The sequence below is a fragment of the Felis catus genome, chromosome C1 (assembly GCF_018350175.1).
Source record: "Felis catus isolate Fca126 chromosome C1, F.catus_Fca126_mat1.0, whole genome shotgun sequence".
Lineage (NCBI taxonomy): Eukaryota > Metazoa > Chordata > Mammalia > Carnivora > Felidae > Felis > Felis catus.
Window position 1 is genome coordinate 24,410,936 of NC_058375.1, and position 14,388 is coordinate 24,425,323.

The following is a 14,388-nucleotide window of genomic DNA, read 5'->3' on the forward strand; positions in this document are numbered from 1 at the left end:
AAATTACAAAGTTGGCTTCTGACCTCCAGGCACGCTTCCAACACCGAAATGGGACCGTGGAGTGTACGGATCTGCTTTCCTCCCCCGGGACTAATGGTACGGTCCCCGGGCAGTTTCCCCCACCCCCCTGTCGCAGACCTTGGTACAGGCCCAGGGGGCCCTCGGCTGCCTCTCAGGGCTGCCCTTGCCCCCAGCCGAGTTCCGGGCCGTCCTTGCGCACGCTGATTGGCTGGAGCCGTGCCCGGGCTGCGCGGCTATAGGTGAGCCCGGGAGGGGACGGGCGGAGCGGGTTGGAGGCCCGCCCCCTCCTCCCCTGGGTCGGACGCTGAGCCGAGCCGCGGGCGGGAGGCCGGACGGACCGACTGACGGGAGGGACGGGAGCCGAGCAAAATGGCGCAGACTCAGGGCACCCGGAGGAAAGTCTGTTACTACTACGACGGTGAGCTCCGTGCGCGTGGCGGGGGCGGGGGCGGGGCCGCGCCGGGCCGGATCCAGGAGAGGGAGGCTGAGGAGATGTGAGCGGGGAGGCTGGGAGAGGCTGAGGCGTTGGGGAAAGGCTGAGAGAGGAGGCTGCGAGGAGGTCGAGGCTGAGAGAGGAGGCTGAGAGGAAGGAGGTCGAGACTGAGGGAGGAGGCTCAGAGGAAAGCGGTCAGGGTGAGGGAGGAGGCTGAGAGCAGGAGGTCGAGGCTGAGGGAGGAGGCTCAGAGGAAAGAGGTCAGGGTGAGGGAGGAGGCTGAGAGCAGGAGGTCGAGACTGAGGGAGGAGGCTCAGAGGAAAGGAAGGGAAGTCGAGGCCGAGGGAAGAGGCTGAGGCCGAGCGGGGGTCGTCTGGAGAAGCTTGGGGTAACTTGGTGGCGAGGGGCGGAGAAGGGGGGAATCCTCAGGAAGCTTTATGGGGAGAGTTTTAGTGGGACTCCTGGAGGGGAGGCTGAGTCTGAGCGGGGAGGCAGGATCTGGTGGAGAAGTGTGCAACGATCTATTTGCCTGCTGAGAATACAAAAGTCTTCCTCTGCCCCTTTGCTTCCTCATCCTTTTTGGTGAGAGTCCTGCGGAGTCCCCACCTCCTGTCACCAGCCTCCCCTCCCCCAGTCTCTGAGCTGGGCCTGCAGTTGCTGCTGGGAAATGGGGCCCCTGGGCTTGGAAGGAGAAAGTCGCAACCTGTTAAAACAGACTTTTTCATTTAACAAAAGCCTATGGAGCAGCTTACTCTGTACTGGGGATGATTAGCTGCTGGGACCATGGGGCTGATCAGGTCACTTCCTATCTTCTTCTCAGTCTGGAAGGGGAGATAGACAGTGGCAGGGAACTGCTCTCCAGTGTCATGCTGGGATAAAGGAAAGCTCAGAGTGTTTTGGGAGCACAGAGGAGAGGCACTCAGCCCAGCCTGGGGAGTCAGGGAGGGAGGTGCCATCTTGGACCCGAAGAACAGGAGTTATTAGCCAAGCTCCGGGAAGGCAAAGGTGACAGTAAGTTTAGAGGTAAGAGAGAGGACAGCATTTTTGAAAGCAGGTGTGTGTACAGCATGGCTGAGGCATAGGTTTGAGGGCAGAGTGTAGAAGGTCAGGAAATAGGGTGGAGGGAAAGGTTGCAAGTGATGAGGCTTGAACCTCATGATCTGGGGACCAGATCATGAAGGGCTGGACACACTGTCTTAAGGAAGTTGGACTTTATTGTGAGTGCACTTGTGAATCATTGAAGTTTTATGCAGGTTGTGACATCATCAGTTTTATACCTCAGACCTATCACTCTGAGACGAAATTGAATTCGCCAGTGTACGGGTAAGGAAGACGGCAAGGATCCCAAACTTCTGGGTTGGGCAGTTTGATGTTGAGTGTTTGGAGAAGGTTATGTCAGTTAATAACTTTGGGTTTGGGGTTTTTTTTAAGAAGTATTTTTTGAGGGCTATCCCTACTAGGGGATATCCAAGTAGAGGCATCCAGTAGGCAGTTGGCCATTCAGGTCGCCATTTTTATTTTTATTTTTTTCAATTAATTTTGAGAGAGAGAGAGGCAGAGTGCGAGCAGGGGCTGGGCAGAGAGAGAAGGAGACAAGAATCTGAGGCAGGCTTCAGGCTCTGAGCTGTCAGCACAGAGCCCAATGCAGGGCTTGAACTCACTAGCCGTGAGATCATAGCCTTAGCCGACGCCTGACGCTTAACCAACTGAGCCACCCAGGTGCCCCCAGGTTGGCCATTTAGAAGACAAAAATGAGAAGATAGAGATTTTTGGTAGTTGTCAGCATGCAGATGGTAATTTTAGTTATGGAAGAGGATGCAATCACCCAAGAAGTTGTATAGCGTGGGAAGAGAAGAAGATCAGAGTGGAATTCTAAGGACATGCACTGAGGAAAAGTCTAGTGCCCTTCATGCTCTGTATTCCCCTGTCGTAGCACTTGTCACTGTGTGTTGGAATTGCCCATTTACTTGTTCGTTCTTCTTAGACAGTAATCTCCTTAGGGAAAGAGACCATGTCTTGTCTAGCTCTGTATGCTCAGCCCCCAGAACAATGCCTAGCTCAGAGTAGGCTGTCAATAAATACTTGCCGATTAAATTGTACAGAGGGAATGTAAGTGAACCAGAAAGTCTTGGGTTACAGTAGCCAAAAGATGGAAGGAGTGGCCAAGTGTTGGCAAGAACTGTTTTGTGTGTACAGTTTGGAACTGAAGTGAGATTGCGGTAGATTGAAGAATGAATGGATGGGTGAAGAGAAGACATCAGATTGAACCCTTTTCTTTTTTTTTTTTTTTTTTAATTTTTTTTTTAACATTTATTTATTTTTGAGACAGAGAGAGACAGAGCATTAACGGGGGAGGGTCAGAGAGAGGGAGACACAGAATCTGAAACAGGCTCCAGGCTCTGAGCTGTCAGCACAGAGCCTGACGCGGGGCTCGAACCCACGGACCGTGAGATCATGACCTGAGCTGAAGTTGGCCGCTTAACCGACTGAGCCACCGAGGTGCCCCAAGATTGAACCCTTTTCAAAGGAAGCTTGGTTGGGGCAGAGAGAGAGGGTTGTTGATACAGGGGGATGTAGTGGCTGAGAGTTGAGCATATTCAAAATTTGAATGGTAAATAGCCAGGGGGAGGGGTTGAAGATACAGGAAAGAGAGGGATGGGTAATGATGGAGGTTCCTGAAGAGACCAGGTGAGATGGAAACCAGAGCACAGGTATGGACACTAGCCTTCAGGGGGAAGTTTCTTCATGATGAGAGGCAAGGAAAAGTTCAAATGTAGGCAAGTTTGATGAAGAGAAAGTTGGAGTTTTCAAGATGAGGTAATAGATTATTTCTTTTCCTGTGAGTGGGGGGAGGGTAGTTGGTAGAGTAGGAATCTTGAGAGAGATAGCTGTGAAGTAGCTGTTGTGAAAGAGGGAGGTAGGAAAATAAATTTGGAAGAGTTGCTGGGCAGTGGTGAGGGCCTATTTGGGGCTGGAGCCTGCGACTTTGTAGCTGTATCGGTTTGCACTGTTTTATGATCTCTCCACCATTAGTTTAAAAAGAGAAAAAGTGGAAAGACTGCAGTTTTTAGGCAAGAGAGATTTCTTACTCCTTGAGAAACCGCTTGTGAGTTTTGCAGTGAGGTCACTAGCTTGGGACTCAGACTTGGTTCTGCCCCTCAGAAGCTTTGCAGTATTGGGCAAGTCACTTTACCTTTGCAGGCCTCAGGTCACTCTCCTATAAAACTGAAAAACTTTGAGAACAATGGGAGAAGCTTTCCACAAGTTTAAAGGTAGTATCTAAAGGAAAATGATTATTTCTTTTAAAAGTCTCTTAGCAACTGGATTAAAAGCTGTTAAGAAAAGGATGGTGTCTGGGCCCCACCCTCAGGTACTCCCCTAGCCTTCTAGATAAGTTATCTTCGTCCCCCAAGTCTAAGCCTTGGCTGAATTCAGGTTTGATAGGCAGAGGAGTTGCTGGGGATCAAGGCCCAGGCCAGAGACCTGGATAAGCCGTGATCTAATTATGTAACAGTAATGGTCATGTTACTGACTGCCTTCAAATTGGGTCTGCATCTGGATGTCTCAGCCAATGCCTTGAAAACCTATTCTGTCAATCCTCATAGCTGATAAGCTTGTCTGAGGGTCTCTGGGAGCAAAATTTTCTGCCTGCCTCCTCTGCTACTGCATCTCAAAGTCTGTCTCTATGGGACAAGGGTCCCAGTTGAATGCCATCAAATACTGTACTCTGCCTTGCGGCTCTGGCTAAGAGCACAGTTCCTGCCCTCAGAGGCCTGCCTAAGATTAAGAGAAGAGGGTAAAAGGACATTAAGCAAAAACTAAGGAAAACTAAGAAAATTTGAATAAAGCATGGGCTTCTTTTTAGTTAATGACACTGTATCAATATTGGTTCATTAACTGTAACAAATACTTCTTATTTTATCATGTAGAATGCTAATAATAGGGGAAACTGCCTATGAGGTATCTGAGAACTCTATCTTTGCAATTTTTCTGTAAATCTAAAATTGTTCTAAAAAGTAGTCTAATAAAAAGACAGAGAAGAGGGTGAGATCCTAAATATCCAACTGTTTAGAAGTTTCCCATTGTCCCAGGCCATGTCTATGACCAAGAGTATTGGAGTGTGGCTTGGATACTATTGGTGGCATTTCCCACAATGCATTGCTCCCTGGAATGAATTCTGTTACTCGTGCCACCAAATCACAGTGCATAAGAGGTTGGGACCTTCTTTTCACTGGTGCTCAAAGATCTGCCTCGTCTTGATGGACTTCTAAGGCGAGAGAGATGTATCCTTGGGTGTGCAGTTCACTTGATTTTTGTGCTGTTTTTTGGCTTTTAACTTTTTCATTAAAAATTTTTTTTTCTTGGGTTTATTTATTTTGAGAGAGAGAGAGCATGCACAAGCAGAGAGGAAGGGCAAAGAGAGAGGGAGACAGAGGATCCAAAATGGGCTCTGTGCTGATAGCAGAGAGCCTGACGTGGGGCTCGAACTCAAGAACTGTGAGATTATGACCTGAGCCAAAGTCAGATGCTTAACTGACTGAGCCACCCAGGCACCCCAGTTTTTTCATTTTTTTATAGTAAGCTCTGTGCCCAAGATGGGGCTTGACCTCACAACCCTGAGATCAAGAATCGCATGCTCTAGCAACTGAGCCAGCCAGGCGCCCCCACTTGATTTCTGGAATATTTGTTCCAGGAACTTTGTGGCAAGTAGATTCACAGAGCCCTCTGGTTTAAGTGCAAATTGAAGTAAGTGTCTGGTAAACCCAATGTAGCTTTTAGGATACTGAATTTGGAGTCAGAAGAGTCGACCCCTGGATCAGTTATTGGTTGTGTGATCCTGAGCAGGCACTTAACCTCTCTGAATCTCACTGAGTTCAGTTCCTTGAATCTTTATTCAGCTTCTGTGATGTACAGGGCATATTTGTCCTTGTCTTCAAGGAGCAGCCAGTCTTAGGAATATAAATAGATATGTAAGGGGACACCTGGGTGGCTTCAGTTAGTTCTAAGTGTCTAACTCTTGAGTTCAGCTCGGGTTGTGATCTCATGGTCATGGGATTGAGCCCCACATCAGGCTTCCCACTGATCTTGGAGCTTGCTTCGGACTCTCTTTCCCTCTGTGCCCCTCTTCTGCTCTTGTGCGCGTGCGCTCTCTCCCTCTCTCAAAATAAATGAATAGATAAAAATAGATATGTAAGTAATTCAGATACAAAACAAAATTTGTTAAGTGATATATACAAATTGTATACAGAGGAAAGGACCATTTATTTTGATCAGGAATATGTTTGGCACTTAAGCTGGGCTTTGTTGTATGAGGATCATCAGAAAAGGAAGGACAATCCAGGTCAAAGGAACAGTCTGAACAAAGGCTACTTGGGTGTGAAGGTGAATGCCATGTTCAGGATGCTGATAATAATCTAGTGTGTTTAGAACAGAGATTGGCAAATTTTCTGTAAAGGGCCAAATAGTAAATATTTTTCACTTCGTGTGCCATATGGGTGGGTCTCTGTGGCAACTATTTACTCAGCTCTGTTATTATAATGTGAAAGCAGCCATAGACAATATTTAAACTAATGGGCATGGCTGTGTTCCAGTAAAATTTTATTTACAAAAAACAGGCAGCCAATTGTATTTGGCTCAAGGGTCATAGTTTGCCTATTCCACTTTGGAGCGGAGAACTGCGAGAGGGAGAAAGGGAGGGAGAGGGAGAGTGTTGTGGGTTGAATGCCAGGCTAGTGAAGTTGTTCTTTATCCTGTAGGAGATGGGGAGCCATTCAGGATTTTTTGAGCAGAGGAATGATGTTATGAAAGCTGTGTATTAGAAAAATAACTGGTCGTTGTAGTAGATAGTTTGAATTGAAGGCAGAGGAATCAATTAGAAGTCTTTTGCTATAGATGAAGCAAGAGATGATAAGAACTTAGTTTTCTTATTTATAAAATTAGAATAATACTTCCTGTTCTAACTATTTTATGGGGTTATTGTGAAGATCCAGTAAGAAAACTAATGTAAATGTGCTTTGACTCCATAAAGTGTCACAGCATGATAAAGGTGAACTGTGACTTATAATAATTCTGAGTACTAACGGTTATTTTTCTGTTGTGGGAGTGAATTCTTTGGAGATATATAGTGGGGTGAGTCACTCACTGCCTGTTATTCCCGAGTAGCTTTGGAATGAACCCCTTACACTGTCTAGTTCCTGTGGACTAGACTTAACATCCTTAAATGCTGACCTCACCAGGGTCCTCTGCTTTTTTTTTTTTTAATGTTTATTTAGAGCACGCACACATGGAGGGGAGGGGCAGAGAGAGAGGGAGAGCAAGAGAATCCCAAGCAGGCTATGTGCTGTCAGCCCAGAGCCCAACTCAGAGCTCAAACTCACGAACCATGAGATCATGACCTGAGCCAAAATCAAGAGTTGGATGCTTAACTGACTAAGCCACCCAGGCGTCCCTGCTTGCTTTTTTTTTAAATTTTGGAGTTACCCTTCCTCAAGCTGGGTAGAATCTTGGAGACTAGAACGAAAGAGAAAAAGAATTTGACTAGGAGATAGTTATAAAGATTCCTGGATTCTCTTGGGAGTGTATGTCGAACTGTGTCACTGAAACTGTCACTCTTTTTTCTTCAGGGGATGTTGGAAATTACTATTATGGACAAGGCCACCCAATGAAGCCTCACCGAATCCGCATGACTCACAATTTGCTACTTAACTATGGTCTCTATCGAAAAATGGAAATATATGTGAGTTACTGGGAGCCCTACCCCTCTCTAACCTCATCAGCTCTGGTCATAGTTATTCATCTCATTTTCTCAACTACTCATTCATCAAATGTGTTGAGTGGCTATTATGTGGCAGACACTGTAAATGATAGAGATTTCTGTTTTTAAAGGGTTCACTCCAGTGCTGGAGACTGACATGTATACAAATAAGTTGTACTACAGTCTATTATAAGTGCAATAATTAAAAAATGTACAAGATGCAGAGATAATAAAGAGTGAAGGAGGAAGGGAGCCTTGGAATGTTTTCTAGAGGTGATATCTGAGCACAATTTTAGAGACTGAATAGAATTTAGCCTGGAGTTCAGGAGGAGACCGACATTCTAGACCAAGGGAAAAGCATAGACAAAAGGCAAAAAGAGGTGAGGACAATATGATGTGTTGGGGAACTGCTACAAGTAGTTCGATGCGCAAGTAGTACTGTAGTGTAAAGTTCACAGGTATGAGTGAGGGGACCTAGAACTGGAGAGGCCAGAAAGGATTGGATGTGCTGTGCTACGTGACAAGCAGCTCTGACGGGCAAGAGTCAAAAAATCCAATGTTGAAATGGGGATTGTGTTGAACTAGACGCCCAAGTCTCTACTGGGCGTTACTGGAGAGCATGGACTATCTAAGTTCTTTAAAAAAAATTTTTTTTTAATGTTTGTTTACTTTTGAGAGAGAGAGAGAAAGAGACAGAGTGCAAGCAGGGGAGGGGCAGAGAGAGAGGGAGACACAGAATCGGAAGCAGGCTCCAGGCTCTGAGTTGTCAGCACAGAGCCCAACGCAGGGCTGGAACCCACGAACCGTGAGATCATGACCTGAGCCGAAGTTGGATGCTTAACCGACTGAGCCACTCAGGCTCCCCTAGACTGTCTAACTTCTTGACTCAGTTCCAGCTGATTTTTGCCCATCTACAAGTTTTTAAAGAGAAGCTGGAAATCCACATTATTATGTAAAATTGCCTGGGTTTCAAATATTGACCCAAGTTGGTTTTTTGGTTTTGTTTTTTGTTTTTTAAAACATGTTCAAACAAAAACACATCAGTACATCTGTGGACTAAATTTGGTCCAAAGGTTCCCAGTTTGAACCTCTTCTGGAGGCAGTGAGGAAAAAGTAATGGATTTTGTTTTATTTTATTTTTTTAAGTTTGTATGTATGTATGTATGTATGTATGTATGTATGTATTTATTTATTTTAATGTTTATTCATTTTTGAAAGACAGAGAGAGACAGAGCACAAGCAGGAGTGGGGTGGAGAGAGAGGGGGACACAGAATCCGAAGCAGGCTCCAGGCTCTGAGCCGTCAGCACAGAGCTCGACACGGGGCTCGAACTCACAAACCGCGAGATCATGACCCGAGCCGAAGTCGGACACTCAACCGACTGAGCCACCCAGGCGCCCTTAAGTTTTTTTTTAATGTTTATACCTGCCATGGGGCTCGATCTCACAATCACAAGATCAAGAGTCTCCTACTCCACCAACTGAACCAGCCAGGGGCCCCCAGGCATGCATTTTAGAAGGAGGGAAGCCAGTTAGGAGGCTGTTGCAACGATCCAAATGAGAAAATCAAAAAGGGCTGAGGACTCGTGTTGCCTTATGGTTAGAGCCTAAGAGTCTGTGGTTGAAGTCTGTGCCGGCAGCTTAAGTATCCTAGCAACAGCAGTATCCTTCCTCACCATTCCAGAGACTGAAAGAAGATGAGTCTTCTGTCTCAGATGGCCATGTTATGTCCCCAGAGCCACTGGAGGCAGCTGAGGAAGCAAGGAGGGAAGGGAGACAGAGGAGCAGACGGACCTTGGGACCAGAGAGCTTTTTCAGGTGTGAAAGGCAGCTGGGAATGAAAAACATAAAAAAGGTAGCAGAGGTTTTGAGGGACTCTAGGGAGGAGACTAACATTTAGATAAAGAGAGGATACCTAAACGTGGAATAGCAAGCACCAAGACCTTCCGGAGATGCCTCTTGCACGTGTATACCATGCTAATCTGGCCATGACTTGTCTCCTTTCCTGCTACTCCCCTCTCAGAACCCTCCAAGTCAGCCAGATCAGATTCTGCCTCTTTCCACCCCATCCTGATTGGGAGGAGTATTTAATCTGCCAGTCATATCTTACTCATCTTCAAGTCACCTCAAGCCCTCTTTCTTTCATTCAACAGATTTTTGTTGAGTACTTGTCATACCCCAGGGACTATATTAACCTCCATGAGTGATATTGAGATACTAAAAAATGGATCCTATCTTCAAGTGAGAGGAAAAATAAACTAACATTTATTGAAGATTGCTAGTTCTAAGCCAGAGCCACTTGTTATTTCGTGTAATCCATATAGCAGCCTTAATTTATAGATGAGAAAACAAGGTCAGAGAGGATAATTAACAGGTTCAAGATCACAAAATCACATGAACTAAGACTCCAACTCAGATATATCTGGTTCCAGAGTCTTTATCTGTTAATTTGTCCTATTCCCTCTTCCCAAGCAGCATTTTAACAAGAAGCCTAGAGGTAGAATGTCTCAAGATTTTTTGGTGATGTCATCAGGGACCCAGGCTTATTCTGTTTATCCTTCTGCTCAATCATCCTTAGTTTATTTGATTTTATCCTTTTGTTTTTTGCCTTGAAATCACATGATGGCTGTCTTAGCTCCAAGTACCATGTCTTCATATGACAGAATCCAAAGAGGAAGGAAACAGGCAAAATGGATCATTTTCTACTATTTCCACACACACCCCTCCCCTTTTTATTAAATAGCAAAACCCTTCCTAGAAGTTTCCCAACAGATCTCCCTTTAAATCTCATTGGGTCATTTGCCATCCTTAGACTATTCACCGGCAATTGGCTTAGACTAATCACATTTGATCCCTTCGGCTGAGTACATTAACACCCAACCAAATTGAGATCTGTTAACAAGAAGGTAGAGAATGGCTCTTTGGGAAGCATCTAACAGTGGCTGTCATAGAGATAATAAATAATATCTTACTGGAAATTACTTCATCTGTGTGGTGTTCTTATTGTAAACTTGTAAAACAAAATTCCAGTATAATCTCTTTCTTAAAAATCTAGACTTGCTCTCTTTAGTGTGATCTGTTTCCTTCTTTGGCCACTGAGTATGAATCTTCTTCAGTCTTCTTCCCCCAACGGTTCATCCCTTCTAGACTTCTCTGTGCTGTGATCCTAGTTTTCTTTTCCCAAAGCACAGATAGCCATTTTAGTATATGTCCTGAAATTGATGGCTTTTTGGGTCAATCCTAGAAGAAGCTCCTTAGACTTCTTACAGAAGTTGTTGTATTCTGGGGCACCTGGCTGGCTCAGTCAGTAGAGAATGCACCTCTTGATCTTGGGATTGTAAGTTTGAGCCCTACAGTGGGTGCAGAGATAACTTAAAAACAAAATCTTTAAAGGGGGGGGGGGGAAAGCAGTTTCTGTATTCCATCTCTGTACCTGAAGGAGACATGTTGAAGTCTTTCACACAGTTGGTCCCTCCCCCAATTCTGCCTCCACACATCTAATTAATCTCTCCCAGAATCTACATCCTCATTTTTCATCCAGGAACCTTCTTATTTACATAATCAACAATTCTGCTCTCTTCCTTGCCTTGGATGCTAATTTTGTATATTCCCAGGCTTCTTATTCATCGCCTTCTGTTCTTTTGTGCTTTTTTTTAAAAATGTTTTTATAAAATATTGAGTAGATATGAAAAAATTTTTATAAAATATGTGGAAGGTATAAAGAATCACAATTCACTTAATACCACCTAGTTTAAGAAAACAAACATTGCCATGACTGCTAAAGCCCCTATATGCTCTTCCCTGATCCTGTCTACTTTCTTCTTCCCCAGAGTTAACCTCTGTCCTGAATTTGGGACTTATTATTTCCTTGCTTTTATTTATTTATTTGTTTATTTATTTATTTATTTATTTATTTAAAATTTTTGTTATTTAATTTTTTTTTTTAATTTTTTTTTCAACGTTTATTTATTTATTTTTGGGACAGAGAGAGACAGAGCATGAACGGGGGAGGGGCAGAGAGAGAGGGAGACACAGAATCGGAAACAGGCTCCAGGCTCTGAGCCATCAGCCCAGAGCCCGACGTGGGGCTCGAACTCACGGACCGCGAGATCGTGACCTGGCTGAAGTCGGACGCTTAACCGACTGCACCACCCAGGCGCCCCAAATTTTTGTTATTTTAGAGAGAGCGCGTGTGCAAGCAGGGGAGAGGGGTGGGGGACAGAGAGAGAATCTTAAGCAGGCTCCATGCTCCCTGCAGAGTCCCAACTGGAGCTTGATCGCACAACCTGAGCCGAAATAACCCGAGCCAAAATGCAGAGTCAGATGCTCAACGAACTGGGCCATCCAGGCACCCCTATTTCCTTGTTTTTTAAAAATAATTTTGCCAGGGGGGCCTGAGTGGCTCCGTTGAGCGTCCGACTTCGCTCAGGTCATGATCTCGTGGCCAGTGAGTTCGAGCCCCGCATCGGGCTCTGTGCTGACAGCTCAGAGCCTGGAGCCTGTTTCAGATTCTGTCTCCCTCTCTCTCTGGCCCTCCCCCATTCATACTCTGTCTCTCTCTCTCTGTCTCAAAAATAAATAAACGTTAAAAAAAAAAAAAAAAATAATTTTGCCAGTACGTATTCTTAAATGATACATGTTTTAGTTTTACGTGTTTGAATATTAATGTAAATGGAATCATACAGTATTATTATGTGACTTACTTGCCTTTTTTGTTCAACATGTTCCTGAGAGTCATACATGTTGATGGATGTAGCTAGACTTATTTTCACTGAAAGAATATAGTACAGAATATAATATATTCTTTCACTGAAAGAATATAGGACTTATTTTCACTGAAAGAATATAGTGCATATAGGACATATGCACATATTTACCCTTATTAGATAATGTTAAAATGGTTTTCAGTTGCCACCAGTGTAGAATTAAAGTTGCTCTCAGTCCTTGCCAACACTTAATATTGTCATATTTAATTTTTTTGTCTGTTTAGGTTGGTGTGAAATGATACTTACTATGGTTTTGATTAGTATTTCCCTGTTTACTAGGGAGATTGAGGATTTTTCTGTATGTTTATTGGTCATTCAGTTTTCCTTATTGAAGTCCCTATTCAAGCCTTTTATCCATTTTCTTATTTGTTCTGTTTTTGTTTTTGTTTTGATTGGGCCTTAGATACACAGAATTGAGATCAACATTATCCTTGGCTCATAAGCATCAAAAGAAGGTCCATTTTTGGTCTTTTTGAAATACATATTTTACTGTTTATTCATTAACTTAAATATTTTCATAGTGCTATGAATATCCATATTCCTACACCCCAATCACTCTTCTAAATTTTGTGTTTATTATACTCTTGCTTTAAAAAAAAAAATGTTTATCCTGGGGCGCCTGGGTGGCTCAGTTGGTTGGGTGACCGACTTCAGGTCATGATCTTGTAGTTTGTGGGTTCAAGCCCCGCATCGGGCTCTGTGCTGACAGTTCAGAGCCTGGAGTCTGCTTTCTTTTCTGTGTCTCCCTCTCTCTGGCCCTCCCCTGCTCATGCTCTGTGTCTCTCTGTCTCAATAATAAATAAATGTTAAAAAAATTTTTTTAAATGTTTATCCTGTGTATATATGCCTAAACAATATATAGTAATTATTTACTTGTTTTTGAACTTTTTAAAAAAGGTGTCATACTGGGGCACCTGTGTGGCTTGGTTGGTTAAGCATCCAACTTCGGCTTAGGTCCTGATCTTGCGGTCTGTGAGTTTGAGCCCTGCGTTGGGCTCTGCTGACAGCTCAGAGCCTAGAACCTGCTTCAGATTCTGCGCCTCCCCCAGTCGCACTCTGTCTCTCTTTCACAAATAAATTAAAAAAAAAAAGGTGTCATACTATGTAATCTTCTGGGACTTGCTTGGTTTTTTTTTTTCTTTTTTTAAGTTTATTTATTTATTTATTTTTAGTAATCTCTATACCCAGTGTGGGGCTTGAACTCCTGACCCTGTGATCAAGTCATACGTTCTCCCAACTGAGCCAGCCAGGTGCCCCCTGTGCCTTGCTTTTATCACACAATATTATGTTATGAAAATCCATCCACCTTGCATATAGCTTTAGTTCTTCCACTTTTCTCTGATGAATAATATCTTATTGTCATTATACTTCAGTTTATCTGTTTTTCCATTCTTAATTTGTGTCTAGTTTTTTAATGTTGTGAGCAGCACTTTAAATATTCTTGTACATGTCTCAGTTCATACATGCAAAAATTTTGGCTGTTTCTCTAGTACTAGAATTGCTGGACTGTAGGGTATGTGAATATTAAATGCCTTGTTGCTTTTCATTGTGGTCAAATGAATTTATAGTCCCACTGGCAATGTATGAGAGATACCTTGATTCATATCCTTTCCTATACTTGGAATTAGACTTTATTTTTTTATTATTTTTAAAATTTTTTTTTAACGTTTATTTTATTTTTGAGACAGAGAGAGACAGAGAATGAACGGGGGAGGGTCAGAGAGAGAGAGACACAGAATCTGAAACAGGCTCCAGGGTCTGAGCTGTCAGCACAGAGCCCGATGCGGGGCTCGAACTCACGGACTGCGAGATCATGACCTGAGCCGAAGTTGGCCGCCTAACCAACTGAGCCACCCAGGCGCCCCTGGAATTAGACTTTAAATTTTGCCAACTAAATGAGTGTGAACAGTATGTGATTGTGATCTTGATTTGCATTTCACTAATAACCAGTGAAACTGAGTATCTCTTCATATGTTTATTAACTATTTGTGTGTCCTCTACTGTGAAATGTTTTTTCCTTTGCCCATTTTTCTCTTTTTGGTTGTTTGGCTTTCTTTTTCTTACCAGTTTGTAGTAGTTCTTTTTTCTGGTATAGATAGTCCAGTGGCCATACATTGCTCCAAATATCTTCTGTTTTGGTTTTGTCTTTTCACTCTAAAGTATCTTTAATGAACAGAGATTCTTGATTTTAATATAGTTATATTATTTCCTTTATAAGTGCTTTTTGTGTTTTAAGAAATCCTTACCTTGGGGTGTCTGGCTGGCTCAGTCAGAAGAGCAGGCGACTCTTGATCTCAGGGTCATGAGTTCAAGCCCCGTGTTGGGCATAGAGCTTACTTAAAAAATAAAAATAAAAATAAAAATAAAAGCTTTATAGGTTTGCCTTCACATGTATTTACTATATGTAGAATAGAT

General features: G+C 43.5%; 1 protein-coding gene across 4 annotated transcripts in view; it reads left to right on the plus strand.

Moving 5' to 3' along the window:
- The first annotated feature begins 281 nt into the window (after positions 1–281).
- Positions 282–14,388, plus strand: part of HDAC1 (histone deacetylase 1) — a 31,430-nt gene continuing 17,323 nt past the window's right edge. For 3 of the 4 annotated variants that reach the window (XM_003989815.4, XM_019836592.3, XR_002160658.2), the window contains exons 1-2: positions 282–439; positions 7,078–7,190. In XM_003989815.4, coding sequence (XP_003989864.1) covers positions 391–439; positions 7,078–7,190 — 162 coding nt within the window. In that variant the 5' untranslated portion in view covers positions 282–390. Of the gene's footprint in view, positions 440–3,683; positions 3,727–7,077; positions 7,191–14,388 lie in introns of those variants that run through there. The other variant, XM_023258409.1, reaches the window with a different exon arrangement.